Raw genomic sequence first — 21056 nt, forward strand, 5'->3', positions numbered from 1 at the left:
TATAGGAGTCCCTATCTTTTAAAACAATTGATCAACTGTAATAATACTCAAGCCGGAATATCAAGAAATATGATTGGGTTAAGTATTAAATATGAGATTTGTCTTGAAATATGATGGGGTATACATTTGCTTCAGATTGGTCCTAGGATAACTTGGCAAAACATCAAAACTATTGACGGAACATTCTCAGGATATATGATCGAATGCAACACAAGGATATCACTATAAAATCCTCCCAAAACAGGTACTGAAGTTAACCTTGTGAAAACATCATTTAACGTGTTGTCAAAAATAAAATAACAAAATCATCTATAATAAAAGCACTATTAATTAATGTGCAATAGCAAAATAGACATCGCTGAGCTAAATGATGGAAACAAAACAAAGCATACTTGCATGGCCTTTTTATAAACCTTTACAGTTTGATATTCCACTATGACAGACTAAAACTCAAACAACATTTATAAATTTGGCTATAGTTGTAATGTTTCAATCTGTCCAAATAAAACTAAATGTAAACAGACATTAGTTATTCCTCCGAACATGGATTTCCGACGCAACCATAGACTTTCTGTATGGCTATTATAATTATTGGATACCTTAATCAAAAAAATAATGTCAGTGATGAGAATCCAAATAAAAATCATAAATTCCATTGCACTGAATAAACTATATGCATGAAGTGGTGCAGAACTAAAGCTGAAAATACTACTAAAAAGCAACTTCGTGGCAAAGAACAAAAAGCAGAACTTCTCATTACAGAGCAAAGCCAATTTCCATAACACTTTAAAATTATCTTACAAGCAAACAAAGAAAGCTCCTTCAAACAAACCAAACATCCCAAGATGTACGTTTCAATATCCAGGGAAATATATAATCATAAATGTCACATATGACTCTATTCTATACAAGACCATCTGTGTGATTAAAAAAACTTGAAAAGACTAAATTTGCTATCAAAATCATGGCCTGGAACCATACTGTTAATAACAGTTGTTGCTGTATTTTGACCAGGGAATAGGTTTTGTGAATTGTCTGTGATACACAGTGATGAAACAGCACGTGCTGCCATTAGACCAGCTGAATCCTCTGCATCAAGCTCCATTTCTTCAAAATAAGGTACATTGAGATCTTTACCATGCATTACAGATGAAAATGAAGATTCATTGGCCCAATCATTCCATTTATTTCTGGATGCATACGCATATGAAATCCTTCCTGTTTCTCCTATGGAATATTTGGCAGAGCTGTGCTGATCCATCAAATGGCCAAGATTGCCAGAATTGTCAAAATAATTAAATCTTTTGATGTTATCCCGCATTATCTGGGATGATTCATCTGCATCTTCTCCTAAAAGGACATGTAGAGCAACAGCCTCAGCTGTAGCAGCACCTTCCGCATCCAAACGCTGTTGTTCTTCCATTTTCTTCATTTTTTTCTTCTCCAGCTCGGAGCGAATGGCTGCAGAAGTGGCAAGTGCTTTCTCTAAGCGCCTCTTTTTCTTTTCAGCTTGCTTCAAGCGATCAACTTCATCTTTAACTTGTTTCTTTTTCTCCTTCCTTAAACCTATTGGAACTTGTTTCCTTCCTAGTTTATCCATGACTATATTTGGCCAGCAGTTGATTTCAGCTTATTGTCTTTAAAAGTACCGGCTTATAAGAAAAAAAAATTCCTATAGCACCTCACAAAAAGTAAAATCTATATTCTTTATGGGATCTAATTTTTTTCACGGGCACTAGACTGTTTTAACTAAAACTCAGTTCCTACACCCATTCAGGCCTGAACGAGTACATAATCTTGCGAATGGTGCAATCCCAGACAGACACAACAGGAGAAAGCCTAAGAGAGAAATAAAAGACCTTGATGGATGCATCTCTAATGGCCTTGTTCCCAATTTTATCACAAGATCGCACGCAAAAGCCCATATTAGTAAAACCTTGCCAGAAAGTTCCGAGTCTTCCAACTGCAGTAATACTTAAGATGTGCGACCAAACAGCTCATAAGGCCAATTTACTACAGAAAAATAACAACAAATTTAGTGCAATTTAAAATCTGGGAGAGTACTTATTAGATATGAAAATTTGCAAAAGGCAATATAAGCACAATAATTTAAGCAAAATAACTGGAAAGATTCTTCACAGTTTCCATAATCTGTAGTCCAAGAATAAAGCCTATCGAACAATATGGCAACAACAACTTCCTGTTACATCAAGTAAACACATTTATATCTAGATAAAATCAAGTTCTTTTATCTAAAAGGTAAAAAACAAAATAGAATTTTAAAAAAAACATTTTTTCATGCTTAATCTTAATCTATAAAAAGGCATCCCCCGGTAGAAAACACTACTTCATTGTTTGTCTTTTGGATCAGTAGATTTGATGGCTTTAAATATATTTGCAGAATCCTCATTGTCGACGTTGTCATGCTTTTCTAGAGAAAATAAAATTAAAAAGAATTATAGGTTGAATTGACATGGATAACGGATTTGAATATTCAAGGTAAAATTAGATACAACACAAATATCTTAATATTTAAATTTGTATTTTGCATACGTTTCATGTGATAGGTAAATAAAATCGTTGAAGGTTTTAAAAATTAAATATATTTCAATAATAATATAGCGATTGGTAATTTAATAAAGAAGCTAAAAATTTTGATTTTAAATTTGATGGCTTGTGTCATTAAGTACATATTAGTTTAAATATTAAAATAATATCATGTGCCAAATGCTAACTATAAAAAGTGCAAAGCATTATATTCATTAGTCATGTGCATCCAAATTTTACAAGCTAGGTGCTTGAAAGCTTAGTGATAAATAATTGAAGACACAATCATCTTTTAAAGCAAACTTAAAATTTAATACATAATTTGTAAAAACCAATAAATATAATTTATTTATTTTAAAAAATAAGATTTAAAAAAATTTGTTAGTAAAAAGATTAACTTGAAGATTTAATTGAGCCGTCAAGATCGAATTACTTTTAAAATAAGTTAAATCAAAACAAATGAAAGGTTAATGAATACAAATATATAGTATAAAAAAATTATATAACTTAATATTAAAGGGAAGTTCCTATTTTATTCTTTATTGTTACTTCTGATTTATTGTAATAAGGAAAATGTTCTACGTGAATAAATATCAAGAAAAACTTTGACCTGACCTAATATCAGCTCAACTGAATTGAATTACACCTCTTTAAAAAGAGAAACGATGTACTATGACAGAAAGAGCGAGAGATGCAAGAAAGAGAGTGTGAGAGGAAGCAAGAGAAAGGGTAAAACAAGATAACACTATACGATTGAGTGGGAGAAGCTACAAGCGATGAGAAATGACATCAAGTGAAGCTGAAAGAAAGTTAAAGCCTGTGCAAGGGTTTCCAAGCCCGTGAAAGTTCGAACGCATATGCAACAACATGTGAAAGTTGTGTTGACTTGAGAATTGCGTGTTAAGTCAGTTAAGGAAAAAAAAAATGAAAACTTTGAAACTTCTTCAGCTTATTCCTCAGTCATTCCAAATGAGATAAACCCCAAAAGCACTCTTATTGCTACGAGAGATTGATTTTGGTCAAAATTATGAGAACATAATTTTGAATAAGAGTTACTTTATGAATTGTAGTTCATTAATGCATTTTTATTATTATAAGTAAATAAGACAATAGAAAATAAGTCAATGGCTGAAAAAATTACATGGTTACATTAAAGGTATTATAAAATTATAGCTTATTATGACTAACTAAAAGGACTTGCTTTATCAGGGTGAAGCTTAGAGAAATAAAATGCAAGTGATCCAGATAAAGGTACTTAAATATTTAAATAGATATAAAAAGAGATGTGCATAGATTAAATTAGCTAGTATGACAAGTATAATAAAGGTATGGTGCAATTTATAATAGACATAGCAAGAAACGAGATAATATCCATAATAATAATAATGATAATAATAGTGTATAAATTATATTTTCAGGTGAGATTTAGGAGAATAACTAGATGATTTGGGACAAGCGTATGTTTTAAACAATGTGGTTGAATCAATTGACTATTCTGCTTAATCTTTTGTTTGATTTATAGATTTGATCAGACTTAAAACATGGGCTCAAATTTAAAGAAAGCTAGTTAACTTTCTAAAACAAAGATCTAAAAGTAACTGGTGAAGTTTTAGTTCAGAATTCATGAAGCTAAAGTGAATGACCTCGTTTTTGAATTGGAATATTGTTTCCTTTCTTCTAAAAAAATGCATTTAACTTAGATGTTACTATCTTATACTTAATACTCATTTATAAGCACAATACAAGTATTAGAATATTAGAATATTAATATTCAGATTTTTCTAATAATTGCTTTGATTTGTTTTGCTTTTATTTACTTTCCATTTTCCCTTTATTTTATTTTTATTTGTTTCCTTACTAGTAGATCCTGTAATGAGTATTTATACCTCTCCAGTATTTATATTTATACCTCTCCTTGCATCAATAAACAATCATCTTGAATTCTATTCTAACATGGTATCAAAGCCAAGGCTCTAACCCTAGTTGTCGTCTCTTCTTGCAATTTTTCCCTGCATGATTTATAATTCCTACATGTTTTGTACCTTGCGGGTTATTCTCTCGGTCGCTCCTATAAACAGAAATCTATAGCCCCCTGAATACAAGCCGCAGAACCTTTCCCGTATATCCCGTGAAGCAATCTCCTGCATATCAGAGGCAAATCCGACTCTTCCTGTTGTTCCCGTAACATAAATCTGATGAGTTACTGGTTGTAATAGACAAGTTTGGAGATTTGAAAAAAAACTGATGTAGTAGAGACCTGTGACTTCTTCTTTGTTGTTCCTGTAACAGAAATCTGATGAGTTATCGGTTGCAATAGACATGTTTTGAAGAGTTGAAGAAAAACTGACGTAGTAGAGTTCTACAGGTTCATCTTTGCTCAGCTGTCCAACTCAAATATTGGTAGTATTCCTCCTAGCAGTCGAATTGTATGATGTCTCAAAAACCTAACATCTCATTTGGCTCAATAGGAGTCACGTCGGATTCTTCCAGCACTGAGCTGTCATCAAAAGATGTTCTTGATTCCACCGGAGGATCAATTTCAACTTTTGTTCCTCTGCAAACTGGATGACAGAAAAACAACATGAACTTCTTGGAAAACTATGCCTCACTTCGCAGATTATCACCAACCTACAAAGCATTTGTTACGGCCCTATCCAATAATCAGCTTCCATTTACTATTGAGGCTGCCTTAACAGACTTAGCCTAGATAGCTGTCGTCATGGAGGAGATGAATGGCATTAAAAGAAACCATACTTGGAACATTATTAATCTTCCAAGAGGCAAGAAAGCAGTGGGATGCCGATGAATTTTTAGCATCAAGTTTAAATCTAATGGATCATTTGAACGCAGCAAGGCACAATTGGTTGCCAAAAGGGTACTCATAGACCAACGAATTTGACTATGAAGAAACATTTGCTCCGGTTGCTAAATTAAACAACATTTTGTTCCTCTTATCCCTTGTTGTGAATCTGGATTGGCCCTTATTTCAGCTTGATGTCAAGAATGTGTTCCTGAATGGCGATCTTACAGAGGAGGTTTATATGGCTCTTCCTCCAGGGTTAGACTCCATTACCACCAAGGGGCAAGTATGCATATTGCAAAAATCCCTTTATGAATTGAAGCAATCACCATGGGCATGGTTCTTGAAATTCACAAAGGTGGTGGTAGGCTATAAATTCACTCAGGATCAATCAGATCACACTCTTTTCTTCCGGTTTTTCTACACCTGCCAGGTAACAATCCTTATTGTCTATATTGACAATATTGTTCCTATCAGCATTAAATCTTTGAAAGACATTATTTCTGCTTCGTTTGAAATGGACTTGAGATCTCTATGGTACTTTTTAGGCAAGGAAGTTGCTCGATCATCTCAGGGTATTTGTCTGTCTCAGCGGAAATATGTGATTAATCTTTTGACAAAGAACAATCTTCTCCTGTGCAAACCAATGGCTATCCTGATGGATCCAAATGAAAAATTTCTTGATGTTCCCAATGTAGTTCCTGTAAACAAGACTCACTACCAACGACTTGTGGGAAAACTCATCTACCTTGCTCATACACGCCCCAACATATGCCACGCAGTTGGGATAGTCAGTCAATTCATGTATGATCCCTATGAGCAACACCACATCCAAGTTTTCCGCCAGATTTTCCACTATTTAAAAGGCACATTGGGCTCGGGTTTGTTTTTTTCCCGCCACAACTAGTTCTATTATAGTTTACACAGACGCATATTGGATCGCGTCGGTCCATGATCGATGATCTCCCTCGAATTACTGCTCATTTGTGTGGGAAAATCTGATCACGTAAAAAAGCAAGATATAGTCTGTAGTTGCTCGGAGTAGTGCGGAAACCGAATTTCGGTCCATGTCCCTCAAAAGTTGTGAAGCCCTCTAGTTACGCAACATACTTAAAGAACTACGTATGACAGTCTCCGCTCTACAAAAACTGTTTTGCAATAACAAGACAGTCATTAACATTGCTCCCAACCCGGATCCCACCAAGCACTTTGAGATTGACTATCACTTCATTAAGGAAAAACTTGAGTCTGGGAAAATTTGTGTTTCAATTGTCATCTAATGGCCAGCTAGCATATATTCTCGCAAAAAACCTTCCTCCGGCGCTAGTTACGCATTATACTCCACGAACTATGTATGACAGGCAATCTTCGCTCTACTACAGTTGTTTTGTGATAACAAGATAGTCATTAGCATTGCTCACAACTCGATCCAGCATGATCCCACCAAGCACTTTGAAATTGACCATCACTTCATTAAAGAAAAGTTTGAGTCCAGAAAAATTTGTGCTTCGATTGTCATCTAATGGTCAGCTGGCATATATTCTCACAAAAAATATTCCTCGGATACTGTTCGATGATTTCAAATCTAAGTTGAACATGACCTACATCTATGCTTTAACTTGAGGGGAAGTATTAGAATATAATTTTTGTATTAATTGCTTTGATTTTTCTTTTATTTACTTTCCTTTTTCTGTTTATTTTATTTTTATTTGTTTCCTTACTAGTAGATTCTGTAATGGATATTTATACCCCTGATATCAATAAGAAATCATCTTGGGTTTTATTCTAACAATAAGTACTATTAATACAATAATATATCCCAATTATCAATACAGTACTTTATCTCACACATGCAAACAAGTTTTCATAGTGCTGTGATTGAAATGTACGTCATTAGGTTATATTTCAAATGCTGAAATCATAAAAATGTTATGATTTGCAATGTCTCTTATAAATACATATTATATATTGATGAAGGATGTTAAGAAGACGACCCATAGAAATGCTAGCACATGCATATTGAATGATAGAATCACCCCTATATGTTTAGAGATGCTAATGAAGCACTAACTACTTTTAACTTTTATGTTGCAGATAGTTTTAAAAGTATGGGCTACACTTTGTTGGGTTGAAAAGAGATGTATCAGCCAATAATGAGAGCTATCTTTCCACTAAAAATGATAAAAAAATTTATGAGCTATGCAACGTTATGCTAACGAGATATGTACGAGCCAATGATTAATTAGTTTAAGAATAGATGGTGCTTCTAAGATAATTGTATTAAATATATACTAAAGGATTAAATTGTTCATAACTTTGTCTTCAAAGACATTTTTCGATTATAATGATTATTATAAAAATTAAATCTTATCATTTATTTCAGCTTAAAGATGATGACCGGCGTACAAATTGCTTCCTTCTGTTTCGAGTTATTGTAATTTAGAACTGATATTTGTCCGCTAAATTAAAAATTAATGGTAACTCACCCCAATTAGTTGATAATTATTTTTCCAAAAAGGTTTCCAATGAATTAAATGGATGAGATTATGTTACAACCAAGAAACATCAATTGTTTGGGACATCTGTAGTTATGACAAATGTTTGGTATAGTTTAGATTCTTTCTTTCTATTGTGTCATTTGATTTACTTCAAAATGTTATGAACATCTTGCTCAATGAAAGCTTTTGAACTAATGGCTCTTGGTGGTATCGCAAGTCTCATATAAAAAACAAGAAAGTGGTTATGTATTGTCCTGCATTTTTCTAGAAAAGATTGTTAACCTTAAAATTTTAGTTCGATTGTTTAATCTCACCTCTGCAATCCAAGCACCCTTGATGAGTTGTGACAAGCTCCACCTCATATTAAATCCCTTAATTGGTTAGCAAATGTTTGTTAGTTGAAAAGACACGAGGTTTTCAAATTAGATCTCCTAATTCTAAATAAAATTGATTCATCAAGGTGGCTTGATATTAAGCTATTGTAGAATACTGGAAGTAATATCAAAGACCCTGTATATATTGGTTAAATGATCTAAATATTTACAAATAGCATCAAAGTTGGAGGTCGAGTAGATTTTCATGCTTCATAATTATGGGTGGTTAATTGGATAATTTTAAAATGCATGCATTTTAGAAATACAACATAATTGGAATGCATGCATTTTAGAAATGCAAAAGTGGTGTTTAGAAAAGCACAAATTGTTTGATTAGAATGCATGCCTTTTATAAATACAACATGATCGGAATGCATACATTTTAGAAATGCACAAATTGTTTGATTGCATGCGAATAAAATGCATCGAAATTCTTTGTGGTGTTTTTTATGACATTTTATTGTAGACGACGGCAAACAATGACAAATGGAAATGAATGGCATGTGGGTGGCATTGAGCAGCAGGCCGGCAGCAATGAGCAAGGGCGATGATTGCGGGAGGCAACGATGACAATAATGGAGCTAGGATTTTCAAAGAGGGGTGGCAAATGCTAAGAACTTTACAAAATAAATTAAATTTAGAAGTTCAACTATCTTAATTAACAAAAGTAGATAAAAATTAAATAAAAAAATTAAAATAAAAACCTAGAAAGAAAAAAGAGCCTTTTTAATCTAGTTATTATAGATGGATATCACACACTTAAATAATACCAAATAAGTTTAAGAGCAAGAAATTCTTACAATTATCATCTTGAAATCTTAGCTCATCAACATTTCTTTCTCGTGTCAACCTTTCTTTTAAGAAATTTGAGTTCAAAAGGTGATAAGCCAAGAGTTAGCAAGTTAGGCAATGAAGAGAAGAAAACAAAGTTTTTGACCTTTCAAGATTTGATGCAAAAGAGGATCCAAAACATTTTGACTTGAAAGAGGAGAAGAAGAGGGTTTTGAGAATTTAAGTGTTTGCGAGATTTAAGAACTTTTTTTCCTAATTTTAATAAATTCTTAAATTATTATCATTAATAAATAAAAAGAAATCCTTATTTAAATTAATTTATAATGTAATATTTAGATATAATGAAAATATGATAAATTGATCAGGGTTCTTGGATGATTTACTTCAAACTGCCATGATTGTCATGAGTTTTTCGACAAGTTTTATACTAGTTGTCGACTACCTAACACAACCCTCTACTTTTTCACATCCGGGCTTGAGACCGGCAGTGGCAGTTATTTGATTTACTTCAAACTAAACATAAAAAATTTAAAATCTACATTTATTTTATTTACACTCTAAATACTTAAAACAAACAACTCCTTGATGAGAAACTCAATTCAAAGATCGATTAATATTAAAATGAACAATCATAAATAATAAGATAATCAATTTAGAAGCATGATTCATGTTATAATGAGCAAGAACAAAAAAATAGTGTTAAAATGAAAGAAGGATAAGAATCTAAGACAAATAACTTAATATTAAATAAATATTACTTCATAATTAGAATTGTTCAAAAGATGCTAAGTATCCAACTCATGGATCAATGATATCTCCTTTAGCTAAGTATATATAAGAATTCCCTACGGAGTACTGCCTATTGGTAAACCAATTCTGCAAATCAAATTAAATAAGTTTTATCCATGTTTCCATACATCTTCTCCTTCATAATCCTCCAATAACAGCTTTCATTATTCAGCAAATGCTTGCATTTTCTATGCTTTCTCGTGCATGCCCACGCTAATAATAATGTTCATTACTTTATCTTCAATAGATACTACACAATAGTTCATCCAATGAAATCTTTCATTAATTTATTCTTCCTAACTTTATCTCACATCCATTTTATTATTCTCATTTCAGACGTACTCAACTTAGCTATCAACTACTTTTTACAACAAATAATTGGATCCATGCAATATCACCATTAAATTGTTCATAAAATTCACATGTCTTCATGATATCCACCTATCGCAAAATAAACAATGGCATTTTTCTATTTGACCAACCTAGCATTAACTCTAAAGTTATATACTATCTATAACTTTATTCTTTTGAATGATAAATCCAAGAAACCTAAACCTATTACAACAATGTTCCATTTTATTGTCCAATAACATAGAATCATATTTATTAAATATTATATAGCTAAAAACGCATATCATATATTCAATCTATTTTCTTCTTTTAGGCCTTTTATTTTCTAAAATATTTCCCTCATTATTTCAGCTTTTCACTTTTTAAGTAAATGTCACATTAATTATAACTATTTTATATTAAAAAAAATTCACAAAGGTTGAATATTTTTCTAAGCATCACCATAACCAATCAAAATAATATGGAATAAATGTTTATTCTAAAATATTTATTAGTAGATATTCATCATATACGTCATTTATATTATTCTAATTTTTGGTCATCTAATTTTTCAAAATATTTTCTTCATTGTTTAATTTTTCACATTTTTTAAGTATATGTCTTACCAATTAGAACTATGTTATCTAAGAAAAAGAACACAGTAAATCTCTTTGAATATACCTTTTAAGCACCTTTGTAACCAATACAAAAAAAATATATCTATGTGTTGATCATAATGTAATCTCACTACAACTAGAATATTTATGTCCATCCACAACTACTTTTAATAGTCACAACTGCAACAAACCTTTATTCCACTAAGTGGGGTCGGCTACATGAATCTTTTTTCTCCATTTTATCTTGTTGAGTGTCATATTTTCATTTAACTATAATAAATTAAGATTATTTTTTTATACAATATGCCAAATTTTTTTTAGGCTTATCCCCTACCCTTCTTGACATAAGTCGAATCTAAAATATCTATTCACCTAACCGGATCATCAGATGGTCAACGTTTAATATGACCAAACCATATATGATGATTCTCTCTAATCTTGCCCGTCACTGGAGCTACACCAACATTTTTGTGAAAACATTCGTTTCGGACATTGAACTACTTTTAATAGTCAATGCTCGATAATCATGCATTCCTTTAATAACCTCTACATTTTTTTTTTGCTTCAATATGCATATCATTTCTCTAGGTACTCAATAGGCATTCTTAAGGACAATACATGTCATATAATGATCATTTATTTTCCTACTAAGATTTTATATTCATTGTCTTAACAAAAAAAATCATTTTAAAAGTAATTTTTATGAATCAAATTTGATTCTCTCATATTGATTTTTTTTTAATTGATATATTATAAATTATAAAAAATTATAGCTTCCGTTTAGTTGGCATACTTATAAAAAGATTTCTAATTTCATATGATCATTATAAGTCATAATAGTACTCAATTATTTCACACCGTAAAAGCACATTTCACGGCTGAAAGGGTTTAAAGCAGACCGGGTAGAATTATAGTAGGGCTGAAAAATATGAAAAACTGCAAAATTTGAAAAATTGTAAGGGTCGAGCAGAAGTTGGGTTGGACTTGCAAGGTGCAGATATAAGTTTAGATGGCATTGATGTGATCAATCTAATCTAACTTAGCTTAAGTGGACAAGTTCCTTAGATCAAGAGTAAATCTAACCCAACTCAATTTAAGAATTAGTGGTTAGAAAAGCAAGCAGCTGATTGGATTTGTATGGCATGTGAATTGACATATCTTATTTAACTTAGCAAAAGCGGACAGGAGCCTTCGATCAATAGAGAATCTAGAAGTGTTAGTGCAATGCCACATTAAAGTTGGTTTATTGTTTCACATTGTATTTGTATAAAAAAATGTCTTAACTTTGATTTCAAAAGTATGCCTTTTTTTTAATAAACAAAAAAACTGCTAGGTTGTTTGAGATCACATTTTTTTTTCTTATTTTCTATTTTTTTATTTATTTTATTTATGTTTTGTTATGAAATAAAATATGTTTAGTATTTTAAATATAAATCATTTATGTTAATTGTGAACTTCAAATAACTAGATTAATGAAGAGGTGGAAATGGTGGGGGCAGTTTTCAGTATAAAGACGACAGAAGCAGCTTGCAAGCGGCAAGGAAATGATGGCGGTGACTACAACAAATAATGGTGATGATGAAGAATAATGGTGGTCGACAATAGTTGATGATTATGAGGACGACTAACAAACATGAGGAGATGCATAAATGACGACGAATATGTCCAATAAAGATAGATATTTTTAAAAGCATTAAAAGCACCTAAAACTTATTCCGAGAATTTTTAAAATGAATTTGATTTGTTTTCTATAAAATAAAAATAATAGTAATATGCAACAAACAAATATATTGTTAAAATTAAAAGCAAAAATGATGCCAAATAAGTTAAGCCTTTAAATTTTGGAGCTACGATGAAACATTTAAGGCACCAAATTACGTGAAATGCGTAGAACAGCTCGAATTTAGTTAATTTGACACAATAAATAAAGAATTGTACCTAATTTTTTTTCATTTCAAGGGTTGCTTAATTTGTATAAAATCAATAACCAAAATACAAAAAAAAAGTTGGATCAATCTAAATTTGATCAGGTAATTTTGTTCTTGACTTTGTCTCAAAATCATCAATCGTTATTTACAATCTACGAGTATTTATATGTGTGAACAATCAAATATCATCATTTTAGCATGATAAGTTTTGATTTTGACTCGTTAAAATGATTTAATATAGTTTTAGAAACATATTAAATTAAATTTCTTCAAAATATTGAATGCCATGGTAATTTAAGCTATAACTCATACTTTCCTAGTAGCTCCAACCATGCAGCATGAATGATTCAGACAAATGCCTATAAAATAGTACCTATTAAAATAGTCCATGGTTACAAAAAAGTTCATTTCCACTCAGTGGTCGGATTCTTACTAGTAAAGCTCATTTCATCATTTTTTTTATAACATTCACCTCCACCCAACTCAAAAAAAAAAAAAAAAAAGTAAAAAATTGAACTCTAATAGCTAATAGAAAGAGGGAATTATTGAAAATATATATATATATAAGCGTAAGTTGTAAATTATCAAGATTGTATCAATAAAAAAATAAGCAAGTTTAATGCAAGATGTGTGATAATATTTTTTTCCTTTTGGGAAATTTGTAACAACATCCAAAATATGCCTTTTCCATGAAGTGAAACCATTTTTAAGTTCAAACCACCTAGCTACAATGTCCTTCCCAATAAAACTTGAGAGAAGCAAAAGTAATTTTAGAATTATCCTTGTAATCAATCAGCTTCTGCATCTTTGTTTTCTACAACCCCTGCTGCCACTAAAGCTAATGCTTCTCCCAACAAACTTGAATAGAGACAATCAAATCTACTGCAGAATCGCAAGGTGCCAGGCAAGGTCCATAATGGAACCCAAATGGTATACATTGCATTGTTCTTGACAAAATCCAATGCAAAGGATTCCAGGCGATATATACTGGATTACTACGAAATGCAACAAGGAATAGCACCAAAAAATTGATCACTCTACATAGATCCTTCTTGTTTGGTCAACAAGATATAACTTTGATTGACCAATATGCATGGATTTCATTAAACTTAAGCAATCAGCAATTATGGCACAATACTGGTTAGGTTGCCCCAAACTAAGCGTAGTTATCAAATTTTAGTGAAATACAATCATCCCTATCAAATCCATGTATGCTTGTTTGGTTTGAGAGAAGCCCAAACATTCATGTTTGGATTGCCCTGGTTACTGACAAACTAATTGTTTCAATTGAAAACAACAGAAGCGAGTAATCTAAACTGTTTCCAAACATGATGAAAGAACAGCTATGTTTGCTTCAAGAACAGTAATCCTTTTTGCAAATAAATTTAACATGCCATCTAGCTGAACAATAAGCATTGGAAAAGATAATTGAAACCTCATTGATTGTCCAGTAGTTTTCCTAAGAAATCAACGTTTTAAGCATCCTTAGAGTTCAACGGCTTCAAAATTATGCAAAAATGACTTTCTTTAAAAAAAATTGTTGCACATTTAATAGCATTTATTGACAAACAAACATAATGCTTTGAATTTAGGAGTATTTTCTCCACCAAGTGTTCTGCCACGCATCTAAGTGTGTGCTTGTCGTATCCAAGTCAATCGAATAATATCCTTCAGTACATATAGTTGGTCCTCGTTTTGTAGAGCTCATCAAAGGAACAGTAAGTTGCTGGTTTTCAATGGCTTGCATTAAAAACGATGATCTCATGGTGCAACAGTAAGACCTATATGGTCATGATAGTGTTGGTGATCAATCAACAACATGTATGCCAGTATGCTCCATGCGCCGTTATTATATTTGATCAATAGGTTGTGCTATTATATAAAAGTAGTCCATTTCATAAATTGTACCTACATAACTTCAATTAAGTGTGTGGATACTATTTAGGTTGTGATGGTCTAAATGCAGGAGATCTACTTCCCCACTGTACAGTGCCTCCAATGTTTTAGCACCTAATGCAAGGCAAAATAATCCTTTGCAGGATGTAGGATAATTTTTATGGGTTCTCTACAACATCACCAAATGGTACGCCATTGATCAATCCTATTTGAAGACAATGACGTCAATAGTATAAATAAGCATATTTGTCTCCAATTCAAATAACCATAAGTTTAGACGAGTTATTTTGATGCCTCAATGATCATTTTAGCAGATGAATGTATTCCTTTTTTCTCACAAACGAAAGGGCATCCAGCACCTATAAAACCATGCATATAAGTAACTACCATTAAGAAAGGATGAATGAACAGGCGTGCACACTTGAAAGCTTTGGGTCATGCTTAAGAATCCTCAACTTGTAAATTCCTCCTGAGATGAGCCTTTTGACTCAATGAGATGGGCGTGTCATTTAAATTGGCCCTATTTGATTCCACAATAGCCTTCTGGCTTTCTGTGAAGTTTTCAATATTTCGCTTTGACATGTCTTCTTTCTTTTTGCACTAAATATATCACAAGTTATTTCTGAAAAAAGATTTGTGAAAATAATTTTATCCATCCTTTTGAAAATGTTCGGCAGTAATATGTCATTTACCTTGAGTTTATGTGGTTGTTATAACTGACATTTCATTGTTGTGTGAGCATTCCCATTCTTCTACTTTTTTTATTCATACAAGTGAAAAGATCTCTTTGACCAGTTTTTTCTACTCAAAGTTAAAAAGCAAAGTTGGCCCATTTCAACATTGAGTCCCGCAAGAACTGAAGAATATTTTTTCTTACCACATATTGTTTGAGCACCATAATGTCATCACTAGATCTTAGTATTAATCTACTTCCAACTAATAGAACATCATTGCATTGAAATTTTCAATGATAAAAAGGTTATATTATTTGGTTTTTGGGACCATCAATTTGATTTGTAGATGACAGTGGCACAATTTAAATTTTGAGCAAGTTCACTTGATAACTTGTCAAGCATCTTTTGCATTTATTTGGATTATGATCCACTAATTTCACATTATGGCGATCCATAACCATGGCAATATTATAGAATATATTTCATCCAAAAGTGTAAATTTCGAGTCTTTCAAATCTAGAGGATCAACAAGATGGTAGAGTTTCCTCTTCTTCTTCACAAAGGTTTTCACAATCTAAGATCACTTCAAATAGTATCTTCTATTTAAACAATAAGACGTTTGTCTCTCATAGAATTCTTTTTTACTAGATTACTCTTATTTTCACCATTTAAAATGGTTGACACTTTTGAAGGGAAAATAGAAAATAAAGTATGAGAATATGAATGAAGGATAGAAAAAACAAATGTTGAAGAAGAGGACCCTAATCTTGCCTTAACATCATATTAAAAAAAACCAAAATGCCTAGAAAGCTTGCTTTGCTAATTTCCCTAATGGGTATTTATATGCAAAATTATTTAAAAAATAATTGGAAACTACAAATTACAAAAAATTTAAAAAATAAATATTCATTCAAAATTTTCAATATAGGCCGACAGAAGAAAAGAGCAATCCGTCGCACTTCCTTTTATGTATTAAGCACATAAATATATGGCACATATTTTTCCTTATTTAACACATGTATATGGGTTCTTTCATTTCATATTTATCCGCCAAAACAAAAAAATTTTCAACAATTAATACTGCTATAGCCTCAAAGATGTCAATGCAACAAAAAGCTTCTTATTATTTTTCGAGCTTTTACCAATTCACCATCTTTTACAATGACCATTTCTTTTCTCCTCCTTTTTTTTTTTTTTGTGCTAGGTTATTTTTTTTCTAGGCTTAGGTTTACTTCTAGCTTCAATGGAAAACTCCTTAACACTCACATCAATGATAAAAGAAATTGAAAATAAATATTAATTCTCATTGATCGAAGTCTCTTGAGGAAACCTCTTTTATAGTTCATCAAAGTAAATATTTCCTCCTCAAAAACATCCAGAGTAATTGCTTCTTTAAAAATTTCAAATTCCTGCACAATCTGTTGGATCCCCCTCCTTAGTCAATACCACTATATGTGCTCTCATCCATTCATGATCTACAGAATAATGTGTATTCAATACTCCCTAGAATAATGACTATTTCAATTTTCACCGATCAAGATTTTGAGATTCCAAATTGACCACATCAATGCATTGTCGAAAAGCTTCATACATGTGAAGGTGATCTTTTGTGCATGGCCATAATGAGAAAATGAAAAGTACATCGTCTCTAATTGTTTAATTCAAACATTCACTAACTCAGCATCAATGTTTCTATCATATGTTGATAACTTGACTCCATATTAATCTTAAAAAAAAGTCTATCATTCATGAAACATCATGTAGATATTCCCTGTCATCGTAAGATGCTCATCTATCCTCATTATCATCATCCTCACCTTCAAAACATCGTCACTCTGCCATAATCTCTACGGTGGAATGATTCCATCGTCGGGTGTTGGGGAATGCTTTGTTCCAAAAAGGTTTGAAAGATGCATCCACATTCTACAGAGTTTTTCCTAATCCCTCCTGAATAGTAGCATTCTTGGGAGTTGTTCCAAGATTTGAGGTTTATAGACTACCAGTGGAATCTTGATGTTTATTGGGCTTGAAAGTTTAGCTGAAATTAGTATTAACATTCACTTTTATAGTTTCAATAATTTCCCCTTGCTTCCATAAACCTAAATGCATGATCAAATACTAAATCAAGCACAATTTCAAGACTTTCAAGCTTTATATAAGCACAATGCTTGCTGCCAACAAAGCAAGAAGTTAGAGGCATGGGGACACCTCAATGACCTATCCAGAGGTGCGTAGAAAATAGCATTGTAGTTGTAAGTCGCTCGAAAATGCTCAGCAAATAAAACTAAAAGAAGAGAAAGGAACAACTATAGATTTTGGGGCTAGCTTAAGAGATAGAACTTTATTACTTTAAAATTTTCCCAAAAGGAAGATTAAATAGACATACATGTCTCCTAATTAAGGAAACTAATAGGCAATCTCGACAAAAAGATAAATGATTCTCAAAATTAAGTGAACAAATAAAAAATTCAAAAGCAAATGTCAAAATAAGAAAAAAATAAAAACATTCCTTAAATCCTAATAAATTTAAAATTATTTCTTTCTTGGGAGGGTTGATGACCCACTCCCTTGCATGGCATCTTGACAAGCCCATTGGGATGGACCATGAGAAGCTCCCAGATCACTACAAGATCCTATTCACAATCTTAGTATGAGAACACCACTAGGTTTTGGCACCAAATTGCAAAGGAATTATAAGAAAGGAGAGGAAGCAAGTCAATAAAATGGTAACTAGCATGGAAGAAAATTTTGTATGTCCTTTTCTCAAAGAAATCGAAATTCATAGAGAAAAAATTCAAAAAAAAATTGAAGACCTTGTTACACCATTTCATTCCCATTTGCATTGCCAGAGAAACATAATAGATTACTTAGTTTGTTTGGCAAGAATCAAATCATCATAATAATACATTGAACTTTTTGTAAAATTTGATTATCTATGAAGGCAGCAACATAAGATGTCAGTTTAACACCAGATGTCACTTTATTTAGATTATACATCAAGTCGGCCAATTTTAAATAAGATAAAGAAAGGGCTACAAACTCTATTTATTATTCTAAATAGCAGTTGAATCTTTATGAACTGCAACACTGGATCAAACAGCCAATAATAGATTAAACTAATATTCAAAACTTAAATAAAGATCCTTTACCTTATTGTTTTAGAAAGTTTTAAGAAGCTCGTAAGTAAACATGTTGTCATGACAACCACAAAATGCACGCGGAATAAATTCACCAATAAGCTTTGTAATATGACGCGCAAAAGTAATCCCATCCAAATAAACACTCTATTGGTGCAACGTTTTGAATGCTTTCCCAGTTTATGGTACCATCTTCAATATGAAAAAAAAAAACAAATCAAAAAAACACAAAACAAAACAAAAAAAAGGCACTCAACCAAGTATCGATTTTCTTTTTCTTTTTTCCTCAACGAGTCGATTTGATTCGACTAGCGAAAATGCAACCAGGATCCTGATATAACAACAGCTCCTATTTCTATATTATTCAAAGCAAAACAAATCGATTCGAAACCCTAATTTAATCTGCGAAACAAAAAAACAAAAAACAAAACCCTCCCCGTACTCGACGGCCAAATCAAACAAATCTTGAAATGGATTTGCCGGCCAAAAGGCGCAGATCCACAACGCAATTCAAATACAAAAAGCTCGATCAGATTCCAAAAAATATCAATCTTCCGATTTGAATTATTTTCTACACGCAACCAAAATAAATACTACCTTTGATATTCGCGATCGAAAGCTCTGCAACCAACTATTTCCGCGATCATATCAAGCACGACAATGATGGCAAATTAGAACCCAAGCGAATTGCGCCAGGATTTTAAGCCTGGAATTTGGATCTGCAAGCAACCTAGCGACACGTCGAGGAGAGTGGGGCAGAAAGAGGGTGTGAGTTTTGTGAGCAGCTCCGGGGACAGGGTGCAGGGAAAAAGACCGACCCGACCGCACGCTAAGGGCGTGAAGAATGGGCGTGAAGAATGGGAGCAGCGAGAGAGCATGAGGAGGGTATTTAAGTAGTTTGCTATTCCCGCAGCTATGCAGTTACTCGCCTCCGCTACTCCAGCGGTTCTTGTCTGCCGGGTTCAGTAATCATGTAGTTTCGATCCAACGGTTGATTTTCTGTTCGGCGGTTGAAATTGGAGAGCATTGTGAGTCCAGTTACTTGATTGTACGGACCGACCGATGGAAAGTCCGATTGCAGTCGTCCGGGGAAGAAATGGATGGTAAAATTTGAATTGCAATTAAAGACGTAGAGATACATCTAAATAGAGTCTAATGAATCAACTTCATGTAGAGGCAAAAAAACCTCGTTTTTTTGTAATTCGGCCCGATAAAACTGTGAAATATTTTTTTCATGTTATTCTGCATTATTCGGGTGTTATTGTGGTAGTATTGGAGTGTTATTATGTTCTCATAATACGGGAAATATTCCCAAAACACAATAATACATGAATATCACCATAATAACATCTGAATAATGCAGAATAACACGGGAGAATATTTCCTTGTGCTAAAATGAAATTTTTTTAATTTTTTTGTCACCTGCAGTGGCGTGATTTTATTAGAATTCGGACGTATCTTTACGTTTGGAGTCCGGACATAATATTTGTTCAAAAACAATAGGGAGGATAATCCAATTATTGGCGTTCTTGATATTTCTCATTGATGCATGAAACATTTCAAAATCATATTTTAAAAATTGGTAGTAAATATTTTGAATTATTTAACAATTGTTCGCGTTTCTGATTCCAATGCCTATGGATTTGGCTTGCGATTTAGCAAACATTTACGTACATCGAAATATAAATATATTAATTTAATTTGTATATTTCATTTTTTTACCAACAGCATAGTGCATTAAAAATCTACACAATATGAACAGAGAAATATTTCAGACATTTGTTCACAAAGAGTACTTTAAAAATTAAATTTTGAGAACAAACAACAGCTTCTGAAATATCAGTTTTTAAAAGATTGTCCACAACAACTTTTGAATTGAGATTTCATGCAGTCACAGCTGTCCCAAAGGCACCCTAAGATTATGCAAAAAAATAAATCAATGCGACATTATTATTTATTAGAAGTATGTATTTCTTTATCAAAATTTGAATTTAGTCGAGTATGTAATTCAAAACGACGACAATAAAGCGAAAAATGGAACGAGAAAAATTACAAAAAAAACACCAGAGCGACGCATATATTTACGTGGTTCGGCAAATTTGCCTACATCTACGGAGATGCAGAGGATTTTATTTCTTCGAGGAATTACACTGTCGAGCACCTCGACGTTTACAAGAAAATCTCTATTTTCTTCTCTCTCTCTTTCTCTCTCTTTCTCTTCCTCTCTTTATCTCTTAGAGGACTTGGCTTGGCCCTTGATTGACTTAAACCATGAGAGCGGTGGGTGGGAGGTAAGTGAGCGGTAGATGGAATGCGGTAGATGAACGGTAGGTGGGAAGATGGGTGAGTGGTATGTGAGATTCTTAATTAGGAAGCTAATTAAATTGCGGTGGACCGGGTCTCCACATTACCCAACAATTCTTCCACTTGGAAACTGGGACACTGACTTCATCACCTACTGGTTGCATCATCTACTAGTTGTGCCGACATTTTTCTTAAACAAGATATCATCCATCTCTGCAACTTAAAACTCATGTCTTCATATCAGAAGACCAGCTAAATTCAAGCACAAATTCAACTTTTCACGAGTAACACCCTCAGTTGACATATCACTATCAGTGTAGCCTTGTACCGCCAAGCTCTTTCATGGGTTACACATGCATCTGCTTACAAC

At 32.5% G+C, this 21056-nt stretch overlaps 1 protein-coding gene across 1 annotated transcript; it reads right to left on the reverse strand.

The window, feature by feature from the left end:
* Nucleotides 1-756: 756 nt before the first annotated feature.
* On the reverse strand, nt 757-19324 carry LOC110025232. Its single transcript, XM_020725579.1, has 2 exons — nt 18980-19324; nt 757-2013 (listed from the first exon to the last, which is right to left on the reverse strand). The coding sequence occupies exon 2, from the start codon at nt 1598-1600 to the stop codon at nt 926-928; it is 675 nt and encodes a 224-aa protein (XP_020581238.1). The 5' UTR covers nt 1601-2013; nt 18980-19324; the 3' UTR covers nt 757-925.
* Nucleotides 19325-21056: the final 1732 nt, after the last annotated feature.

The sequence above is a fragment of the Phalaenopsis equestris genome, unplaced genomic scaffold (assembly GCF_001263595.1).
Source record: "Phalaenopsis equestris unplaced genomic scaffold, ASM126359v1 Scaffold000295, whole genome shotgun sequence".
Classification (NCBI taxonomy): domain Eukaryota; kingdom Viridiplantae; phylum Streptophyta; class Magnoliopsida; order Asparagales; family Orchidaceae; genus Phalaenopsis; species Phalaenopsis equestris.

Bases quoted from the DNA above. Each gene is read 5' to 3' on its own strand.
- LOC110025232 (XM_020725579.1), bottom strand. From the start codon at position 1,600: ATGGATAAACTAGGAAGGAAACAAGTTCCAATAGGTTTAAGGAAGGAG.